At 39.5% G+C, this 22,571-nt stretch overlaps 1 protein-coding gene across 1 annotated transcript; it reads right to left on the reverse strand.

The window, feature by feature from the left end:
• Positions 1-361: 361 nt before the first annotated feature.
• Positions 362-22,015, reverse strand: LOC126975400 (mediator of RNA polymerase II transcription subunit 16). Its single transcript, XM_050823289.1, has 11 exons — positions 21,852-22,015; positions 21,649-21,727; positions 19,256-19,433; positions 16,657-16,789; positions 13,289-13,418; positions 11,877-12,031; positions 10,497-10,646; positions 7,481-7,603; positions 2,542-2,603; positions 1,034-1,140; positions 362-380 (listed from the first exon to the last, which is right to left on the reverse strand). The coding sequence occupies exons 2-11, from the start codon at positions 21,708-21,710 to the stop codon at positions 362-364; spliced, it is 1,119 nt and encodes a 372-aa protein (XP_050679246.1). The 5' UTR covers positions 21,711-21,727; positions 21,852-22,015.
• Positions 22,016-22,571: the final 556 nt, after the last annotated feature.

The following is a 22,571-nucleotide window of genomic DNA, read 5'->3' on the forward strand; positions in this document are numbered from 1 at the left end:
GTATAATGACTTCAGTATTGGGTTTAGATGTACGCTTCCTACTATCAACATCGATATCGGCCGAGTATGGTTCTTTCCGGGTTTTCTTTGTTTTTCTTACCAGGATCTCTCTATAAACCTGGCATCCTTTAAAGTTAGCAGGGTGGTCTTGAAGACACAATGCACATTTTGCTGGTGAGTTTCGGCCTTTTTTAGGGTATTGGGCAGTGTCATGTCCTTCGGCACACTTTAGGCAGCGAAAAGGCCGCATGCAGTTATTTTTCGAGTGTCCATATTGTTGGCAGCGTTTGCACTGGACTATCGTTGTTGATTTGCGAGGGTCTTCTATTTTGACGCGTCCCTTAGAAGAGCTTGTTGATTGTTAACCGTTCGGTTTGTTTCTTGATGTTTGTTGAGGTTGTTAGAAGATTGGGTTTGTTTTGAATTAGCTATTTTGATTCCCACGAGAAGGGTCGATTTAAATTGTCACTCACGGGGTTACGCCCATTCCTGTGAGAAGGCACAATACAGCGACGTTAGCCGGGTCCGTCGGGGTTGGCGATAGTTGCTGAAACCCTTTCAGCCAAACATGAGTGTTTTAATACCTAAATATCAACAGTTGCATACAAGACTTTATCTACACCCATAATATTAATCCTCTATAAAAGATTCGGTTAGTCTGAAACAGTTAAAACCATCATCCAAACGAGTGTTGTAATGTTGTACTAAATTTCATTACAACAATCGTTTGGATGATGTAATGGTTATTAGAACATTGGGTGTTTTAATGTTGGCAATAAGCTAACTGTTTCAAAATCTTTAATAGAGGATTTAAAGCATGGGTGTAGATAAATAAATAAAAATGGAGGTGTGTCAGTTGACTCACCAGGCGATGCGAGTCCCGCGCCAGCAGGTGCAGCGAGTCGCGAGCGGCCAGCACGCACAGCGCGGGGTGCGGCACGCTCGGGGAGCGGCACGCGGCCACGCACGTAACCCCCGCGCCGCCCTCCAGCGACCACCCGGCCATCTGCTGCCAGCTCTGTAAACATTGTACATCATTGAACACAGCGCGGGGTGCGGCACGCTCGGGGAGCGGCACGCGGCCACGCACGTAACCCCCGCGCCGCCCTCCAGCGACCACCCGGCCATCTGCTGCCAGCTCTGTAAACATTGTACATCATTTAATGTTCAATATCGTACACAAAAATTCAATTCAGATTACGGTAATTGATACGCCCTCCATCCATTACAATGCAGTGCCGCTCACGATTCTTGAAAAGCCCGAAAATTCGTAGCGGCACTACAATTGCACTTCTCGTCACCTTGAGACATAAGATGTTGTCTCATTTGCCCAGTAATTTCACAAGCTACGGCGCTCTTCATACCGAAACACAGTAATCACATTTGTTTCATCCAAAACAAACAAATAACTGTATTAATATCATTCCGATTTATATGGATTTTTTACCCATTTCACTATTTCGAAATCGGGGGGAAATCCTTCATTCACTCAAAAGTCTTGAAATTCTAAATATCTTTTAATTATGTGCATAATGGTATTTTTATTTTCAATTATTGATAAATTTATTTAATTATGAAATATGTCCAGCTTCATATAGAGTAATTATTATTTTACTTTTATTTTATTTTATTTTATTCGGGAAACAAACAGTACAACTTAATACACTTAAAAAATAAAACTTAAAATATATATCACTGACCAATAAAAGTTTCCACAATTAAATAGTACATAGAAAAATGCGAGCAAATTAATTACAATTTAAAAGTACCTATTTGTAATGAACATAATAAATATTAATTAAATATATTGAATTGAAAATTATAAAATATTTATAGAAAATTATAGATGATTTTAGTAATAATATTAATAATAATAGCATACATTTTTAAGTTAATAAAGAGATGCAATATTATTTAATACTTATGAGAATAAATTAAAACTAAGACATTTTCTTAATTTGTTCAATCAACTTCTGTATTGACCCTGAAAAGTAATCAATTGAACAGAATTCTCTGTTGTATACTAAACAAGAACGATGAATGAAAGCATTTTGTGCATAGTTAGTGCGTGTAGTCTGTAAATTAAATAAAGATTTAATTCGCGAAGATTGTCTTGGACATCGGATATTAAGGCAATTAAGAAGAAGTGGAGAGTCAATCATATTATGAAGTAATTTTAGCAGAAATGTTCGATCCTTTACCTTACGACGTTTTTCCAGAGAGATTAAGTTAGGAACACATTGATCGATACTCGATCGAACTTATACCCCGATATTTACAATATTAGTATAGATCACACTTTTTCAAATAACAAGTAGGAGGGACAGGCTCAGATTCAGACCTGAATTAGGCACGCCCTCGACATTCTTACTTTTTTGATTGTTTAGTAACCAATTGTATTTATATATAGAGATTCATTTACTACATTAGAATTGATCGATTCAACACTATATACCGGTAATCTTTAAGTCCTTTTTACATATAAAAATTAATCTTTCATAGAATGAGTGATGTATTATGATAATTGTTTAGTGTTCTTACCAATGTGTTGAAACATTCGCCCGCCTTGGCCCCGCCCCCCGGCGTGCTGTTACCCTGCGATCCTGCCGGAAACGAATCTTTTTAACTCACTGTGAGGGTAACACTGAAAGATCTTTAAACAATAAAAAAAAAACAACTAATTAAAAAAAATAACTATACTAAAACATTAGAGTAAGTATTAATTTTCGAGAGATTTTAATTTAAAAACATTTAGCCTCTGGCTGTATGGTAAACATGAACCGCTATGTTTTGTGTCTTTGTAAACCAGAAATCGAGTAAAAGACCGTTGTATTTTTTCCAATCTATCAACATGAATTTTGTAAAAGGAGTCCCAAATCACACAAGCATATTCCAAATGCGACCGAACAAATGCATTGTATAAGCACATGACAGAATTAATCTGTTTAAAATCTTACCTTGTTTATCTTGTTTAAAATCTTTTGAAGTACGCTTAATAAACCCAACCATTTTCGTCGCCTTTCCAACAACTTCATCTATATGTGGTTTGAATGAAAGTCTAGTGTCAATTAAAATTCCTAGATCTCTGGCAGTATTTACTTCATTGATGGCAAGGTCATTAACAAAATATGTTGTGGATATTACATTTTTCTTCCGCGTGATTCTAATATGAACACATTTATGAGCGTTGAGGATCATTTTGTTACTTCTGGCCCAGTCACTAACAGCGTAAAGATCTTCTTGTAACAACGCTCCATCATTATGCGACTTAATTAATCTGTACAACTTTAAATCATCAGCATACAGTAGTGCTTTGCTATGCTTCACAACCGATATTACGTCATTAATAAAAACGACAAACAGCAAAGGCCCTAAGAGAGAACCTTGGGGAACGCCAGAAAATGTGGTGTAACACGTGGAGGTATTCGTGATGACTCTTTGAGACCTACCACTTAGGTATGACTTAAACCAAGATAATAGGGGGTTAGAGATACCGTAGTTGAAAAGCTTAGTCAGGAGTAGGTTATGGTCGACTTTATCAAACGCACTACTGAGATCCGTGTAAATGACATCCGTTTGAATACCACTGTCGACGCTTTCAGCGAGGTTATAAACAAAACTCATAAGATTTGTCACAGTAGATTTGCCACCAACAAAACCATGCTGAGTGTTAGAAATAAGTTCTTTAAAACGCCAAATCATAAATTTATGTAGAATTCTTTCAAAGACTTTCGGAAATAAAGATAGTAGAGAAATGGAGCGATAGTTAGAAACATCAGATTTATCTCCTTTCTTAAATATTGGTACGACATTAGCTAATTTCCACTTAGTGGGAAAAGAAGATGTTAATAAGGAATGTGAAAATATAATTTTTAGTGGAAGGGCTAGTTGTTTTGCACATTTTTTTTTATGAATATTGGTGGGATACCGTCAGGGCCAGCCCCCTTTGAAGGATCGAGAGACAAAAGGGTTTTAATAATCACGTGTTCATTGATATATATATTACTCAAAGTGGAGTGCCCGTGAGCTGTATTTACACAATCATAAGAGACATTAATAGGGGTACCTTGATAAAGGGAGGAGAAATAACCAGCAAATAGGTTTACTATATCTTCACCTGTGTCAGCCGTCATATTATTGTAACTCATTTTGCTGGGAAGCGATGATGAAGAGCTCTTACGATTTTTGACAAATGACCAAAATCTACGAGGATTACCATGAATACCACTCTCAATATCCCTAATGTATTGTTTGTAACAAGTAGGCATTAGCTTATCAACTCGGTCTTTAAGAATTTTGTATTCAAACAGATCTCTTGGATTTTTATATTTTTTAAATCGTTTTCTTAATTTTTCCTTTTCGTTTAACATACGAATAAGGGGCTTAGAGAACCAGATGGGAAATTTATAATTCTCATGAATCGACTTAGGTACAGTCTTTTCTATAATATTCTGAATAGATTTGTAGAATTTATCCACCATCGTATTGGTATTATCACAATTCTCCAGTTCAGTTTGCCAGTCTACTTTGTCTAATTCAGTAATTACGTAATCATAGTCTGCCTTCCGGAAGTAAAGGGTATAGGTAGCGAAAGGAACTGCTTTTAGGTTCGAGTGGCAGACTATATCAAAATTTATTAGTAGAGGTGGGTGATGTATATCAATTTTTGATAAAGGTTCTTCTGGATAACTAACTTTACCCCCCTTAAAATTACAGAGAATTAGGTCAAGAATTCGATCGTTAAAGTTTTTAATGTCATTAATTTGCATTAGATTATTTTCTGATAAGAAGTCTACAAAACTGTAACCTATGTTGCTATTAGTTAGAAGGAATTAATTGCGGATATGTTTCGGAGTCGGTGCTCATAGACCATTTCAAAAAGCTAAGATTAAAGTCCCCAACTACAATAGTTTTATTATTAGAAGAGTTTAAAACATTAGAAACACTGTCGATAAAGTTATCTAATTGTGGTATAGTTAAGGGAGGCGGTAAATATACACCACAGATGTTGATAAATCTTGAATTTGTATCAGTTCTAAATTTCAATGTAATCCAAAGGTCCTCGTTGTCACTTTCCCAAGAAATTTGCCTATATGATGGTATTGATCTGGAAACTGCTATCAAAACCCCGCCGCCATCCTCACGATTTGATTGCGTTTTATTGCGGTCACGTCTGTATATATTGTAATCGGAATTCAATATCTCGCCATCAAAAATAGAATCATTTAACCATGTTTCCGTTGCAATAATCACGTCATATGTACATTTTAAGCTATTCAAATGGAGGTCGTCAAGCTTAGATCTTATTCCTCGAAAGTTTTGGTAGTAAATTGATATATTATTGAGTTTCACGGTCCGACATTGCAAGTCCATACAAGTTAATTTAATTTGGATAAAGAATCCTCACAAGATATATGAACAATGGGTGACGTGTCGTTCTTTCTCACAAAAATTCTTGCGTTTCTAATCCAAACCCACTTAAAACCTCACTCACGCGCGAGTATTCGGGTTTGCGAGTGGAGTTTCTTGTAGTATGGTGAGAGGTGTTCAGATATATAGATAGCCGATACCGGGCCCCCGTAGCCAATACTCTTGGAATTAAGTTTGTTTTCTTTATTATTTTTGTATATATCACGATGCTTAGTGCTGCTTAGTTTTAGTACTATAGAACGAGGTCGGGTATTATTTGGGTCTATCTTTCTGACTCGAGATATTCCAACGATATCGGATTCTTTAAGCGGGCAGGAAACAACTTTAAAAATTTGTGTTGAGACGTTCACAAGATTTTCTGATTTACTTTCAGGTAAACCACAGATTTCAATATTGGTTTCTCGATTGTGTTGTTCTATTGAAGCGATACGAGTGGAAAGGTCATTCATCATTAGACTAACTAAAAGTCAATCCAGTTATTACGACAATATAAAGCAGTTACAATTATTGTTTTACCGGCAAATTTTGTATTTATAAACATAAAAAAATACCGTCGAAATGAGAACCTCCGCCTTTTTTGCCGTCGGTTAACATTTACAAAAATCTTATAAATAATAAGATTCTCATATCCTTTCTAAGCAACGTCGCATTCAGTGGGAACACTGAGAGAAGCAATAAATGCTTTCGTTAGTTTTTTATTTCCTAACAACGTCCAGCGTGATACTTATACAGGGTGGACCAAAAGTCCGTTAAAATTTGAATCGGTTGCCGCGTCTAGCGGCGGCGGCGGCGGAGGGGGGTAGAGGGGTTAGGCATTGCAAGAGCCGCCAATGGGAATTTAGTACCATTGCGTCGTTCAGCAGTAGTCAACGTGCGATTTGTGTACGCGAGTAATATCGAAACAATGATTCTGGGGCCTTAGCTCAACGAAAGTTTTGCAATCATTACAAGATACGACACAAAAATCAAGCTCCATCAGGTGTGTTAATTAAAAAATGGGTGCTCAAGTTTGAGAAGACGGGTTCAACAATGGATTTATCTCGATCTGGCCGGCCTAGAATGTCGAGGGACCCCGATAACGTGGAGCGAGTAAAAAGATTACGACTTCAACTCAGTAACTCTTGAAGAATTAAAGGATCGTATTCACACAGAAATCCAAAACATCTCAACAGAAACATGTAAAGCTGTAATCGAAAATTTCCGCTCTAGATTGCAGCAATGCCAGAATAATGAAGGATTGCATATGGATGATGTGATTTTTAAGAAATAAATTCCCCTTTTGTTTACTATCGAAAACAATTTTGATCTACTGTAATTAGTTTTTTTTAATCATCATTCCAATTATAAACGGACTTTTGGTCCACCCTGCACAATCATATTAAACAGCTCACCTCGGATTATACAAATAATACTTCCATCTACCGGGATTCAAATTTAGGAGCCCTGGCTAAGTATTCGAGGTCACTGGGGCAAGAGTAATAAAATAATTTATTGATGTAACAGTAGTTCACTCAGGGTGAGTTTGATAGAATAAAATGTAATAATGTAACGCTCTTATTACAAATAGTATTAAAACCTGCAATGTTGTGGGTTCGGGTATTGAAATAATAAGTCTGACTGCGATTATAAGCTCGTTTATTAAGCTGTATAAGAGCTTAAATACTCACTGAAGAGATGAGTGGGTGCAGGTGATACACACTATACAAACTAGCTACAACAATTACAAATTTAAACATTAACGCCATCTAATAAAGGATCTCTATATTTTTTTAATTAATTACAGTCCACTTTACTCAGTGTGGACATTGTCGTAGGTTACGCAATTAGTACTACTTATGTTATTTCTTCCTCCAATGTAATTATCTAGTGCGTTATTATTTTGTGTCCCAAATAAAACACAACAAAATAAAGTATAAATAAAATAATGTATCGCTATGTTGGTAGAACAATTTTACAATCAGTCCAGGACCTAGTTTATGGGTTAATTTATTAGAAACAAAAAAAAACCCACCATTTTCTTTATGATATTCGTACCCATAAGTATGTGTACCTTTAGAGAACAGCTTGTGCACCGCGTGCGGCCGCTCCGTGAGCTTCCAGAGGGAGGCCCCCGCGCCCGCACCGCCTACCACCAGGAACTCCCCTTCGTCGCGCAGACTCCAGCTCAGGGCCACTGCACACAGAAACACACCACTGTAAAATGTTATGTCTCCAAGTGGCGAGCGTATTCGTGATGCCGTACAGATTTAAGGGATTCTCTATTGAAGCAAGAACTCTGAGCGGCACCGCATTGTCATGGGCGGGTCGTATCACTTACCATCACGTGAACGTCTTACTGGTCTCGTCGCTTTTTCTCATAAAAAAGACCAGCTCACTAGCTGTGGGAGGTCGTCATTGGTAAGTGTTAGTTTGTTGAGATGATTTTACCAGTGGGAGGCTCCTTTGCACAGGAAGCCGGCTAGATACGGTCTGAAGGGCGCCGTAGCTTGTAAAATTACTGGGCAAATGAGACTTAGCATCTGATGTGTCAAGGTGACGAGCGCAATTGCAGTGTCGCTCAGAATTTTTGGGTTTTTCAAGAATCCTGAGCGGCACTGCATTGTAATGGCTAGGGCGTATCACTTATCATCAGCTGAACGTCCTGCTCGTCTCATCCCTAATTTTCATAAAAAAAAACTAAAATGTATATGTAATAAGTTCGTCCCGCTCGCACACGCCGCCGCCCCCAGTAGAGCGTCGGGAGCGCCGTCACTTTGAGCGCGAGCGGTGCGCGGCTCACGGAGATGGCCGCCGTGCGCAACACCCGCCGTCCTGCTCGCACACACGACGCCGGCCCCAGTACACACCAGCGGACACGCCACACACTCACCGGGTAGATGCACATTATCCTCCGGCAGGTAGAGCGTCGGGAGCGCCGTCACTTTGAGCGCGAGCGGTGCGCGGCTCACGGAGATGGCCGCCGTGCGCAACACCCGCCGTCCTGCTCGCACACACGACGCCGGCCCCAGTACACACCAGCGGACACGCCACACACTCACCGGGTAGATGCACATTATCCTCCGGCAGGTAGAGCGTCGGGAGCGCCGTCACTTTGAGCGCGAGCGGTGCGCGGCTCACGGAGATGGCCGCCGTGCGCAACACCCGCCGTCCTGCTCGCACACACGACGCCGGCCCCAGTACACACCAGCGGACACGCCACACACTCACCGGGTAGATGCACATTATCCTCCGGCAGGTAGAGCGTCGGGAGCGCCGTCACTTTGAGCGCGAGCGGTGCGCGGCTCACGGAGATGGCCGCCGTGCGCAACACCCGCCGTCCTGCTCGCACACACGACGCCGGCCCCAGTACACACCAGCGGACACGCCACACACTCACCGGGTAGATGCACATTATCCTCCGGCAGGTAGAGCGTCGGGAGCGCCGTCACTTTGAGCGCGAGCGGTGCGCGGCTCACGGAGATGGCCGCCGTGCGCAACACCCGCCGTCCTGCTCGCACACACGACGCCGGCCCCAGTACACACCAGCGGACACGCCACACACTCACCGGGTAGATGCACATTATCCTCCGGCAGGTAGAGCGTCGGGAGCGCCGTCACTTTGAGCGCGAGCGGTGCGCGGCTCACGGAGATGGCCGCCGTGCGCAACACCCGCCGTCCTGCTCGCACACACGACGCCGGCCCCAGTACACACCAGCGGACACGCCACACACTCACCGGGTAGATGCACATTATCCTCCGGCAGGTAGAGCGTCGGGAGCGCCGTCACTTTGAGCGCGAGCGGTGCGCGGCTCACGGAGATGGCCGCCGTGCGCAACACCCGCCGTCCTGCTCGCACACACGACGCCGGCCCCAGTACACACCAGCGGACACGCCACACACTCACCGGGTAGATGCACATTATCCTCCGGCAGGTAGAGCGTCGGGAGCGCCGTCACTTTGAGCGCGAGCGGTGCGCGGCTCACGGAGATGGCCGCCGTGCGCAACACCCGCCGTCCTGCTCGCACACACGACGCCGGCCCCAGTACACACCAGCGGACACGCCACACACTCACCGGGTAGATGCACATTATCCTCCGGCAGGTAGAGCGTCGGGAGCGCCGTCACTTTGAGCGCGAGCGGTGCGCGGCTCACGGAGATGGCCGCCGTGCGCAACACCCGCCGTCCTGCTCGCACACACGACGCCGGCCCCAGTACACACCAGCGGACACGCCACACACTCACCGGGTAGATGCACATTATCCTCCGGCAGGTAGAGCGTCGGGAGCGCCGTCACTTTGAGCGCGAGCGGTGCGCGGCTCACGGAGATGGCCGCCGTGCGCAACACCCGCCGTCCTGCTCGCACACACGACGCCGGCCCCAGTACACACCAGCGGACACGCCACACACTCACCGGGTAGATGCACATTATCCTCCGGCAGGTAGAGCGTCGGGAGCGCCGTCACTTTGAGCGCGAGCGGTGCGCGGCTCACGGAGATGGCCGCCGTGCGCAACACCCGCCGTCCTGCTCGCACACACGACGCCGGCCCCAGTACACACCAGCGGACACGCCACACACTCACCGGGTAGATGCACATTATCCTCCGGCAGGTAGAGCGTCGGGAGCGCCGTCACTTTGAGCACGAGCGGTGCGCGGCTCACGGAGATGGCCGCCGTGCGCAACACCCGCCGTCCTGCTCGCACACACGACGCCGGCCCCAGTACACACCAGCGGACACGCCACACACTCACCGGGTAGATGCACATTATCCTCCGGCAGGTAGAGCGTCGGGAGCGCCGTCACTTTGAGCGCGAGCGGTGCGCGGCTCACGGAGATGGCCGCCGTGCGCAACACCCGCCGTCCTGCTCGCACACACGACGCCGGCCCCAGTACACACCAGCGGACACGCCACACACTCACCGGGTAGATGCACATTATCCTCCGGCAGGTAGAGCGTCGGGAGCGCCGTCACTTTGAGCGCGAGCGGTGCGCGGCTCACGGAGATGGCCGCCGTGCGCAACACCCGCCGTCCTGCTCGCACACACGACGCCGGCCCCAGTACACACCAGCGGACACGCCACACACTCACCGGGTAGATGCACATTATCCTCCGGCAGGTAGAGCGTCGGGAGCGCCGTCACTTTGAGCGCGAGCGGTGCGCGGCTCACGGAGATGGCCGCCGTGCGCAACACCCGCCGTCCTGCTCGCACACACGACGCCGCCACCAGTATGTTACCATCTATCCGAGTAAAACCATTAAATAATATTACCGCCAAGATCGAAAATAATTCTAGAAAATTTCAATCATTGACATAGACAGTACATTCATTATATTTAAATATAACAGATGCCGCATAAAATTAAATGATGAGTTAAATAAGAAATTAATACCTTTCAGATTTCATCACGTAATTTGCAATCGTTCGAACATCTCAATGTTTTGAGACATTAAGGGCAGTTTTGTCAAAGAACAGTGATAACGCCATAGTGGTTAACGCTGAAATTTGAGCCTTCTAGGAGTAACATGGCTTGTTGAAGCGGACTCGAGGACTTCTATTTGTCATCGGCATAATCCATCCGGATCTAACATACTGTTATCAATGATATGGAAAAACAACAGTAAGTATAGGACATAGCACACAGCAACACCCGTTAACAGCAACCTGTATGGTGCGTCCAGTGAGGAACCAGTAAGACATTTGTAAAAACTCTCGTAAGACCCATAAAATAAAATAAATAATACTCAATAAAAATAATAATGAAGCTTTATTTGATTCCATGCAAAAATTACAATTATTTAATCTTACTTCTAAGTTACAATCCCTGTTTTGTATGGACCCCCTTTGGGTAAAAGCAAAGAATTCAATTGGTTTTTGCAGTCTCTTTTTAAAATTGCCCCGCCACCGGCACCGCCACACGGCCTGCCTCTCATTCTAAAGCACCGAGGTCCGGACCATTTAATTATTCTGTGTGTCCATTTTTCGTCTGTGTATCTGGCCACGTGCCCCGCCCATTTCCATTTTCTTTCGAGGGAGAAATTAAGTGCATCAGTAATTTTAGTTTTGCTTCGGATGTCTGCTTTTCTCACCCTGTCTGTAATTTTTAAACCTAGACAGCTTTCTCTATTCTCCTTTGAGTAGTCTGTATTTTGTCTCTCGTTTTTAGATCAAACGTCCAGGTTTGGCAGCCATAGGTGAGGCATGGTAGAATTTCAGAGTCCATTACTATTCTGTTGGTAGGCATCGGACTCTGTGATTTGAATATTTCTTTATGAGCCCAGTACTTTTTCAACGTGGTCGCTATTCTTCTGTCTATTTCTTGGGCTCCTCTTCTTTTTCAAAATACTTAATTATAGGCCTTTGCTATATACAAACTGCCAAACTTTCCCCTTGTTTTTGTTAGCCACGGCACTAGTTCCTATAAACATTTGCATCTAAATGAGTCTGCACTACTCGTACACAACACTTACTCTTGTGCGCGAAATGTGCAGCGGTCACGTGGTCGCGGTTGGCTCGCAGACACTCGGTGACGACGGAGGCCGCGTCCCCCGCCCTCGGCCCCGCGGCCAGTGCTCCCAGCAGCCCCGTCCCCGTTATTACACACGCCCCCTCGCAGGCCACGCCACTGCAAACACCAAACGAATGCAATCAACGTTATATGCTTGGAGTTATTTTAAAATATTGACCGTGATTTTAATTTGTTTGGGATTATAACACTTACATCGTTGGATCTATTGTAGTTAAATTAAAAACGTTAATTTTGGTAGTCGTTTTGATGTTAACCTGACACTGAATAAATAAATCTGAAAGAACATAAATACTTATTACACCTTATTGTGGGTAATAAATATATCTTATTGTGGGTTCCAAACCTGGCAGGCATATTCGAGTATACTGCGTACGACTGTGCACTAACGAACTTAAATGTTTTGATGTTATTGAAAAAAGCACAAGTGCGTTGTACAAATCCCAGGGCACTCGAAGCTTTCAGAACTATATTTTCAACATGGTCATCAAAAAAAGGTTTAAACACTCCAAGAACATGCAGGACATTGTTCTTCCATAATGTTTGATTTTTTAATGTGTGAAATGAAATGTGAAAGAAGCCACAGAGCATTTAGAAGGATTAATATCAAGCTTATTGGCTTGGGCCTAGGCAATAGTCGAGCTATGTCAGCTTGAAAGATCTCAAAATCAGTGTGGCAATGGTATTAAAAATCTTCATATCATCAGCAAAACGGAGCAAGCGAGTGTTAAGAAAGGAGGTGGAAATATCATTTACAAAGAAAACGGATAATAAAGGCCCAAGTAACGATCCTTGGGAACCCCACTAGAAATGGACACCCAGCCAAAGATATAATTATGATCACCAACCACACCTTGAGACCCTCAACAATACAAAAAGTTGAATTTTTAATACGAGAGTTTATGATCTATTGAGTCAAACGCTTTGATATAGTCGGTATATTCTACATCTACCTTGCTGCCTTTGTCCATGGCTTCAATCAGAGATTCACTCATCAAGATTAGGTTGGATACAGTAGATCGCCCTTTGAGGAATCCATGTTGAGACGGGTGGAAGGAGCTTGTAGTATGCATGTTCAATGCACAAGGGACAAAGGCTTAGCGGTCGCAGATGGAGTAGCGACTGTCGACTGACTTCCCCACTCCCACCACCGTGAGTGGAGCGCCCACAGTAGCGGGTGCAGAACGATACTCAATGTTTACCACATTGTAATATTTTGTTGCTATGTTGTTATAAATATTATAATTACTTGTGTATAGGCAATACGATAGTAAGGTAGTTTTAGATATAGATTAGAGGTATAGAATTAGGTGTACATATTTAAATAATAGGCTACAGACCATCAAAACTACATACCCAAATCCCTTGAGTGTGGGTGTAAGTCTCAGCACCTGCAGTCTTTCTGCAATGGGGATGTCTGGCTTTTTTTCTAACGGCACCACGCGTCTGCCATTATGGAAGAATATTGCTTTCACTATTCGTTCACCTGTAACAGAAAATGTAAATATAATAGAGGTTAAAGTATGAAATTGCAGTTTTATTGTATTAGGTACTTCGAATTGACATAAAATCTTCATGGTTTGAGACTTTTGAGTGAAACTTTTTTCACATGGTACATATAATTCTTCTTTTAAAAAAATGTGCAACAGTAGATTATCGACTTTCAGTTGTTTTTTTTATTTTTGAATATGAGTTCCGACGCGGACCTAAGGCGGCAGGAACAGCTCCCAATACCAATATTGCGTTTGGAGAGGGAGACTGATAATGAACGCATCGTGCGATATTGGTTTAAACGCTTTCGTGAAGAAAAATTTGAACGAACCACGTGGAAGACCCCCACACAGGTGAATAACAATGAATAGAAAGAGATGGTGGAAGCCGATCCGAGCCAAACTACCTTACCAACAACATTGACTTTTGAGTATTCGTAGTTTGAATATTATTGTTGTAAATTATAGTATTATTATTGTACAAGTATTATTGTATAAGTATTATTATTGTAAAGTGATTACAAATATTGTAACTAAAATAATTTGTGAGTGAGTAATTGTCACAATGAATTTCTTGCCACTTCTTATTAAAGTCATTTCCTTGATCTGCATGAAAAAAGTGATTTTGATTTGACTACCCTAAAGGATTGAGCTTTCGATTATTGTTAGTAAAAATATAATATTATAAATTATGTTAATATATGATATTAATTACAAGTTTAAGCAGAAATGTCAAATTGTAAGTAGAGGTATTTGGTGAGTATTGCACGACATGTAGATTAAGATTCTTTTATTGTCGTTTGCTTGAGTTCTCGTAACAGGCTTCGTCATGCTCGCTTAAATGTCACTGTTTGTGGCGGCCACATGGGACGGCTCTAGGGAAAGGGTCCCTAAAATATGGTTGAAGGACGTCATGCTCGTGAACGGGCGCTGCTTGTGATGACAAGATGATCCTGTTGCCAGAGGCTTCAGATTCTTATAATGTGTATATATTTTATTTATAATCGCTTATAAAATGCTCACAGAACTCCTTTATTTATTTACTATGCGTGTGGATGATGCAGCTACTGTACTCAATAACTATTGTATTAATTTATATTTACTTTTTTGGCTTACTCTCGTAAGGCATTAACTATTTGACGTTTAAGTATGTTTGTTGCATCACTTTACATATAATAATGTAATTGAAATGATTTGTAAATCGAAGAAAATGTAAATCATGATATAAAAGAGAGGCAATGAGTTTCTTGCAACTTCGTCTCATTAGCTCAACCCTTTACGAAGTAGCGGTAGATTCAATAAGAAAAAATATTTTTTGACATTTATAAGTGTCATTTCCGTGACCTACATGAATAAAGTGATTTTGACTTGATTTGACTCACTTGCGTCAAATCAATAAAATAAAAAATATGAAAAATGGGTGCCTCATAATTTGACTCATCTAAAGCAAGAAATGCGTGTTGAAACTGGTGTTGCATCGAAACAGAAGTTAAGGAATATTGGAACGAATTGTGACATGCTATGAAAAGACGATTCTTTACGATAACTGTAAGCGAAAAATGCTATGGCTGACCCCAGGTATAAAGCCGCAACAGTGTCCTAAAGCAAAGCTTTTTTTTAATTTGGAAATCAAACAGCTATACATTTTACATAGTTTTAACCTTGATTTAGATAATTACAAAAAGCCAGCAAAAGTAAGTATCAAAGTTATTTATTTGTATTTCTATTGCTATCAAGGGGTATTCATTTTAAAATTAACGTTCACCAATAGCGATTTCACTTTGTCCAGGAATCAAAAACAAGCAAGCAAGAAAGTAACAACCACATAAAGTTGTTAAACACTGTATTAACAATAAAAATGTTTCATCATTTCAGACGGAAGACATCCACTACTGGACAAAGGCCTCCCCCAAAGGCCAGTTGTAGTCTATCTTAACTTTCTCATCTTCTACACTTCTTCTTTCCATCTAATATTGTATTCCTTTGTTTCTAGTTTTACAATTATTATGGTCGCAATTCATAATTTGTTTGGCCCATTTCTCTTTACCTCTATTTAATATTGTTTTACTTTATTATTATATTGTGTGTTCCATACATGCCCAGTTGAGCTTTCTCAGTTGCTGTACAATCTCTATTTTTATCTCTTCTCTTAGACCTACTAACCTTTAATAGTTTGTCTGTTCTCTTTTTGCTGAGCATTCTTCTCTCTATAGAATTTTCACAAAACTTTGATTGTATATGTTGCATTTGGTTAGAGCCCATTTCTGGTAGCCATGCGGAGGTGAGGTCTAGGTTTTAGGATTATACATATTTTTTTAAATTTCCTTAAATGTCGAGTACCTTTTCCGTGCATTACCTATTGTCGTGTTGATGTATTACTTTTGACATAAGATCATTGGGAGATATTATTTGACCAACATACACATAGTCTTTTACATATACTGTTTCCTTTCCGCTTGCTACGACTAGTTCTTCTGTGGTTTTATTGGTCCATGAACTTTGTTTTTTGTAAAATTCATAGTAATGGTTCTTTCCAACTTTCACTTTCTAGGGTCTTACTATTGATAATGTTCATAATTTTGGAGTTCAAGCTATGTTGACGGAAAAATTATCAGGTCGTCCGCGAATCTCAAGTGAGTCAAATTCTCTTCTAGTGCCGCTGAGAATAACGTTAGGAGGTGACAGGGGTGACTATTTGTGACAATTTTAACCCCCTGTGCATTTTGTAAAAGTGAACCATTTTTGAGTTTTTTTTTTATGATAATAAGGGACGAGACGAGCAGGACGTTCAGCTGATAGTAATTGATACGCCATGCCCATTACAATGCAGTGCCGCTCAGGATTCTCAAAAAACCCAAAAATTCTGAGCGGCACTACAATTGCGCTCGTCACCTTGAGACATAAGATGTTAAGCCTCATTTGCCCAGTAATTTCACTAGCTACGGCGCCTTTTAGACCGAAACACAGTAATGCTTACACATTACTGCTTCACGGCAGAAATAGGCGCTGTTGTGGTACCCATAATTTAGCCGGCTTCCTGTGCAAGGAGCCTCCCACATACATTTAGAGTGTAATGTTTTTGGCTTTTCAAGATAAGGCAAAAATGTATTTAAATGCGTTTGTATTCGGACTAAACATAAAATCGCAATTTGAATATCTTGGAAACAGGTTTAAGATTTCAGTGGTTGTTAAGAATACTAACATAAGTAATAACTAAATCTAAACCCCAGTTACCTGGGAAGCTGGCAGTATAGAGGCAGCTCCAATCATTCAGCAAGTAATCCTTCTGACAGAACACGGACACGTCTCCAACACTTGTTGCAACAAGAAGGTGTTTTCCTTCCCCATCCCATTCTATAGTGGATACCTTAAATCAAGACCAAAAACCATTTATTTACTCAGGTGAATTAAAAAAATACAGACCTCACGCGGATACAAAAATAAACTCCGCAAATCTCAGAACCGTATTCTCCAAACGGTTTGTGACGAGATGCCTAGCAATAGTTTTTCATATTAGCTATCTGTGCACCATAACAAAAGTAGGAAATAAAAGAAGGTGCCTTGGCCAAGATGCCTGGGAAGAGCTTCTTTAACCTTTCCAGATAGTTTATAAATTTTATGTATATTTTACTTTTTATCTTTATTTATTATTATTTAGTATATCATTGTACTTTTTTGTTTCGTATGTATACTGGGTTTTTGGCTTTAATAAAAACTTATTAGTATTATTACAACACTAGCTGACCCGACAAACGTTGTTTTGCCATATAAAGTATAATTCACGCGATAGTTTTATAAGTAATAAAATATTGCCTATATTATAGCCTGTACATCATTTTGTTCTATTGTCAATAGTTTTTGCAGCGCACGCAAAAATAGGTTTCGATTTTACACCTTGTGTTACAAAATAGCAATTTTATTACGGATCCCTAATTTTGAAAAAAACATAGCCTATAGCCTTCCTCGATAAATGGACTACCCAACACTGAAAGAATCATTCAAATCGGACCAGTAGTACCAGAGATTAGCGCGTTCAAACAAACAAACGAACACTGCAGCTTTATATATTAGTATAGAAAAGTATAGATTGTAACTTAAAGGTCACGTAAACATTTTCTCCATAATATTTTGAAGTTGGTTGATTTTGCGAATTGAAATAGAAAATAATGACATTCAATACTTAAATTCTAAGCCACAGCGCGAGTTGAAAACCGGTGCTGTAGCACTTACTACAGCATACTCTGAGCGGTGTCAATTTCCGCATCATTCTTGATTGTACCTATTATATATTTTCATAAATACTACTTTACTACCGATATTGCTATGTTTTAATTTTAGGTGTTAATGAGACTTTGTAAATTTATACGCTTTTTTATATATATATATATTTATTAATAAAAAACAAATTTTACATTGCGGTTTCAAAGCAATAAAAAACACTGAGGTTTGTACAATTGCTAAATTAAGTCTACACCAACAGAGTTAAATTAATAAAAGAAAAAATAGTTCACAATCACTTAGCTATACATTATAATTATACAAATAAAAGTAAAAGTACTTGATACAATTAATAGTTAAGCACGATAAGTTGATCGGTGGTCAGTCAAGTCTTAAAAAAGTATTTTTTTAAATTCTGTTTTAAATTAGTCTCAGTCAACGAGTCGGTCAAGTCACGTGGCAGTTTATTAATCAGTCTAGGTACTATGTAAGCTGTTGTTCTTTCACCGAACGCATTGGATGCCCGAGGCATGTGCAGCCGGTTTAGACTAACAGCGCGCGTATGCACGGGGTGATTGATGAATTTATTATTAAAATAATTTTCTTTTAGTATTGCATATTCAATTTGCTTAAATATTGACAACACTTGACAATGCTTAAATAGCCCGCTTTCGTTACCCTGAAATTTACGTTTAATTTGATTTGATACTATTTTTTTAAGAATTTGAATTTGAATTTTATTAATATTGTCAAGGTACGAATTGTAAGCACGACCGTAACTGCTCAGTCCATACTGAACGTACGATTCGCCTAACGCGTTATAGAGCATTATTTTGACTTTATAGGGTATGCGATTTTTAAGAATTGTGATACTTGCAAGGAATTAAGCGACACGAATTTTGACTTGTCCCTAAGAACAGACTGCTCATAAGACATGCCAACATTTACACCTAAAATTGATATAATTTGTAGTCGAAAGAGTTCAAATCGGGACTAGATGAGGGTAACTCTATAAGATTATATTAAGTCCTGAACATTTATTTCTATCCAATGTAAATTTTACATCATCTCTTTTCTATTTTTATACTACCCACATTCTGTATATTGTATTCTTTACTCTATTTACATACAATTGAATAAGAACAATTATTCCATAACTAAATTACATGAAAATATATATGCAATATAGTAAATAATATGTAAAGTTAAGTTTTCTATTGATTAGACAATACTATGTATGTATGCCAATAATATTACCAGTGGAAGGCTCAGGATGCCGACTAGATTATGGGTACCACAACGGCGTCTATTTCTGCCATAAAACAGTAATGTCGAAGCATTACTATGTTTCGGTCTGAAGGGCGCCGTAGCTAGTGAAATTACTGGGCAAATGAGACTTAACATCTTATGTCTGAAGGTGACGAGCGTAGTTGTAGTGCCGTTCAGAATTTTTGGGGTTTTTCAAGAATCCTGAGCGGCACTGCATTGTAATGGGCAGGGCGTATCAATTACCATCAGCTGAATATCTTGCGCGTCTTGTCTCTAATTTTCATAACAAAAAAATAAAAAAATGCTCAAAAGCAATGTTATAATACAAGAAAACTAAATAGCTTACTGGGTGCACAGTGCTGGTAACTTTGTAACTGTTCCAGGGTGTGTTGAGGTCACACACATACACATGGCCTCCCCATGTGTCTCCGTCTGTATCAGTCAGCTCGGTCATTGATGTGAACGCTATAATGTTGCATATTGAAATTGTACATATGGGCCTTTCTACATCAGAGTCTGTATTTCTGTAACAATTTTATTAATATCTTATACATAAAATTCTCGTGTCACAATGTTCGTTCCCCTACTCCTCAGAAACGGCTCGACCGATTCTCATGAAATTTTGTGAGCATATTGAGTAGGTCTGAGAATCGGCCAACATCTATTTTTCATCCCCCTAAATGTTAAGGGTGGTCCACACGAATTTTTTCTTTTAATTTATTTGACATTTTTTTTTAAATTTGTTTGATTATGAGTCAGCATTAAAAAATACATACTACTTCAAATTTTCACCCATCTACGATCAACAGTTACTTTTGTATTGCGATTTTAATATCAGCAATACAAAGTTTGCTGGGTCAGCTAGTGTATTTATAAAAACTTATCAATTTATATTAGGTATAATTTTGTGTTTTACTCTATTTAACACAAAATCAGTAATAGCACCAGCGAAATCTACCTATGTCAGCTGGCCCTAGCCTGATCACTCTAGCTCATTAACTTAAAATCAATAATAAATTCGGGAATGGTCCATTATAAGGATTTTATGAGGAAAAACAGTTTAACAAAGTTTTCATAAGAGTTGTTTTTTCGTATATTCATTGATTAACACGAGTATATACCACACATTTCTATAAAATATAAGGAAATACTTGTGTTATTTATCTTATCCAATCTAATTCAAGTTTTAATAGTGTATGTATTTTACAATAAATTTAGTTGGACTATTACTAGTTGTTTCATTATATTTAAGTATATATTATTGCTTATGTGCTTAACTATTTTTTTTTTACTACAAGAAGTGAATATTTAAGTTATTAGGAAATTATATTTTTTATGAAACAAAGCACTAAAAGATCTCCTAATAACAAACTAATGAAGGCTGGCATTTGTGTCTAGCCTTAGCTAATAAGTGGAATTTATTGTTTTTCTCTATATCATATTCATCAATTTTGCAAACCATCCAAAATATAAATGTAATATGAATACATTTTAGGGCCCTGAAATAGTCTGCACCTTTTGAGAAAAATGTATTTTATTGTGTAAAGTTTGAAATAAAATAATATTGATAATAAGAGTGTGTTTTATTTAAAGATATTAGCTTAAAACCAGAATAAATCAAAGTTGAATAAATGAATTCATGTATTTCTGATAGTTTGGTTTTGTTAAAATTACTATAGTTTAACCATTTTTTGTCCAATATAAAGCTGCCGTAATTCTAACTTTGAGGCAATCGTGAAACAATCCTTAAGTCCTGTGTGTCACCCCCACCACCTAGTGGTGTGATTCCACCTAGTAGCATTTTTTTTATTTAGAGCTCATGTTTTATTACTTTTCCAGGTCAACATTTAGGTGGAATGACAATGTTGTTATCTATGGTTATGGTAGTTTATATATCTCAGGGGAATGATAAAAACAGTGATTTGGTTATATCATGGAGGATGTTAAAATAACAACATAATTTTATCATTTCTCGAAACATATCTTGTGATTTGATCAAATGCCAAAGTTGGTTCCATGAAATGACAATAAGTGACACTACTAAAGAACATAGAATGAAAAAGCGAGGAAAGTGAGCTTCAGAGTTGAGTCGTACCCCAACTCGGACAGGTTAGGAGGTAGGGGATGGTGGGCCATGCCAATTTTCATAAATAATAAGGCCTTGACCAAATCTCTGTAAATATCATGTCCTTGTGGCCCAAAGTGACACATAGAATTATCAGCCACATAACAGATATGACATCCGTATAAAAGTGGGCACCCTAATAGGTCACACATCACTAAACAAGCACCTTTTCACAATCAGCGTAAGGGAAGTGCAGAGGCTGTCTAGGACAAAATGGTCACTCACATAATCCTGGAATGTGAGGGGGTGGCCATACAATGGGCAAAAACCTTAACTAATACAAAGTCGCTCCAGGAAGTCTGTGAACAACCCAGGAATCTTCTGAGCTTCTGGAAGGAGCTGGGCTGGTTGGAGTAACTGGCCAATACTGCACACAAAATGGATCCAAACTAGTGGTTTAATTGAGGAAACAGGCGCCTCTATACCATACCATACCATATCCTTGTGACAAATATAACAAGATAATATTATGTAGTAATATTGCTCTACTCATCATAATTACTCATAATAATATTGATCATTTTAAATAAAACTTACAAATAGGAGTGTTACAATAACTCTATTTTACTAATATTCTATATAATTTCTAATATTACGATGAAAAATTAACTCACCCATCAAAATGTGGAGGTTCACATTTCAGAGGTTTTCTTCTCATTGAACAAATTAATTCCATTTTTATAAGAAAGCAATCTGAAACGCCAGAAAACTTTATTTGTTGCTACTTGCTAGTTAGCTCAATGTTATTTTTGTGTTACCTTGAAATACAAAATAACATTAACAGTACGGAGAATAATAACTAAAAGTATTTATTTACCAAATCAGAATACTGTTTCTGACCGTAAATTTGCTGGAACTAACCAAAACATTACCAAAACAATACTTCAAGTTCAACACAAGTAGTCTATCTGTATATTGGTTCTATTCTATTCTATGGGCCCGGTCGACGTTAGGCGACAGACATTTGACATTGACAAGATGACAAGCGATTAAGTAAGTAACAAATACATTTTGTTAGATTTTGCCTCTGGCTTTCCACACGTGTAGGCCTAGATTTAGACGTATTTCTTATAAGAAAATCATCCTGTATCGCCTGTCATACTCATATTTGTACACGCTCACAATCTATAGAAGAGAAGATTGATTGAGGCATAAAGGGGCATTGTATTTTTTTTCGTTAAATGGAATTGTTTCATTTATAAGAGGAATTTTTGTAAAATAGTGAAAACACCAAAATTGAGATACATCCCCTCTACCGAGTGCAATAATAACTAATAATATAGAGTGGGTTGATTATACTTTGGATAAGATTCCACCTTAGACATTCATAAATCGAGCGATGCCCGATGGCATTCCCACGATATTTAATATAAATATAATATATTTAGTTTTAGTATATTTAAAATATTTAGAGCCTCTCCTACTCAACAGCTGGTGTAGTACCAAAATTATGAGGCGGCTTTAGTTCACCCAATCCCTAAGTAAAGTGTTCCCTTGGATGCGTCCAACTGCCACCCCATTGTCGTTACCTCCATAT

This window comes from Leptidea sinapis, chromosome 35 (genome assembly GCF_905404315.1).
Source record: "Leptidea sinapis chromosome 35, ilLepSina1.1, whole genome shotgun sequence".
Classification (NCBI taxonomy): domain Eukaryota; kingdom Metazoa; phylum Arthropoda; class Insecta; order Lepidoptera; family Pieridae; genus Leptidea; species Leptidea sinapis.

Bases quoted from the DNA above. Each gene is read 5' to 3' on its own strand.
- LOC126975400 (XM_050823289.1), bottom strand. From the start codon at position 21,710: ATGGAATTAATTTGTTCAATGAGAAGAAAACCTCTGAAATGTGAACCT. The intron at 13,419-16,656 runs GTAACTGGGGTT...TTTCTGTTACAG, and splicing joins CTATACTGCCAGCTTCCCAG to GTGAACGAATAGTGAAAGCA. The intron at 7,604-10,496 runs GTGAGTGTGTGG...TTCTGTGTGCAG, and splicing joins GGATAATGTGCATCTACCCG to TGGCCCTGAGCTGGAGTCTG.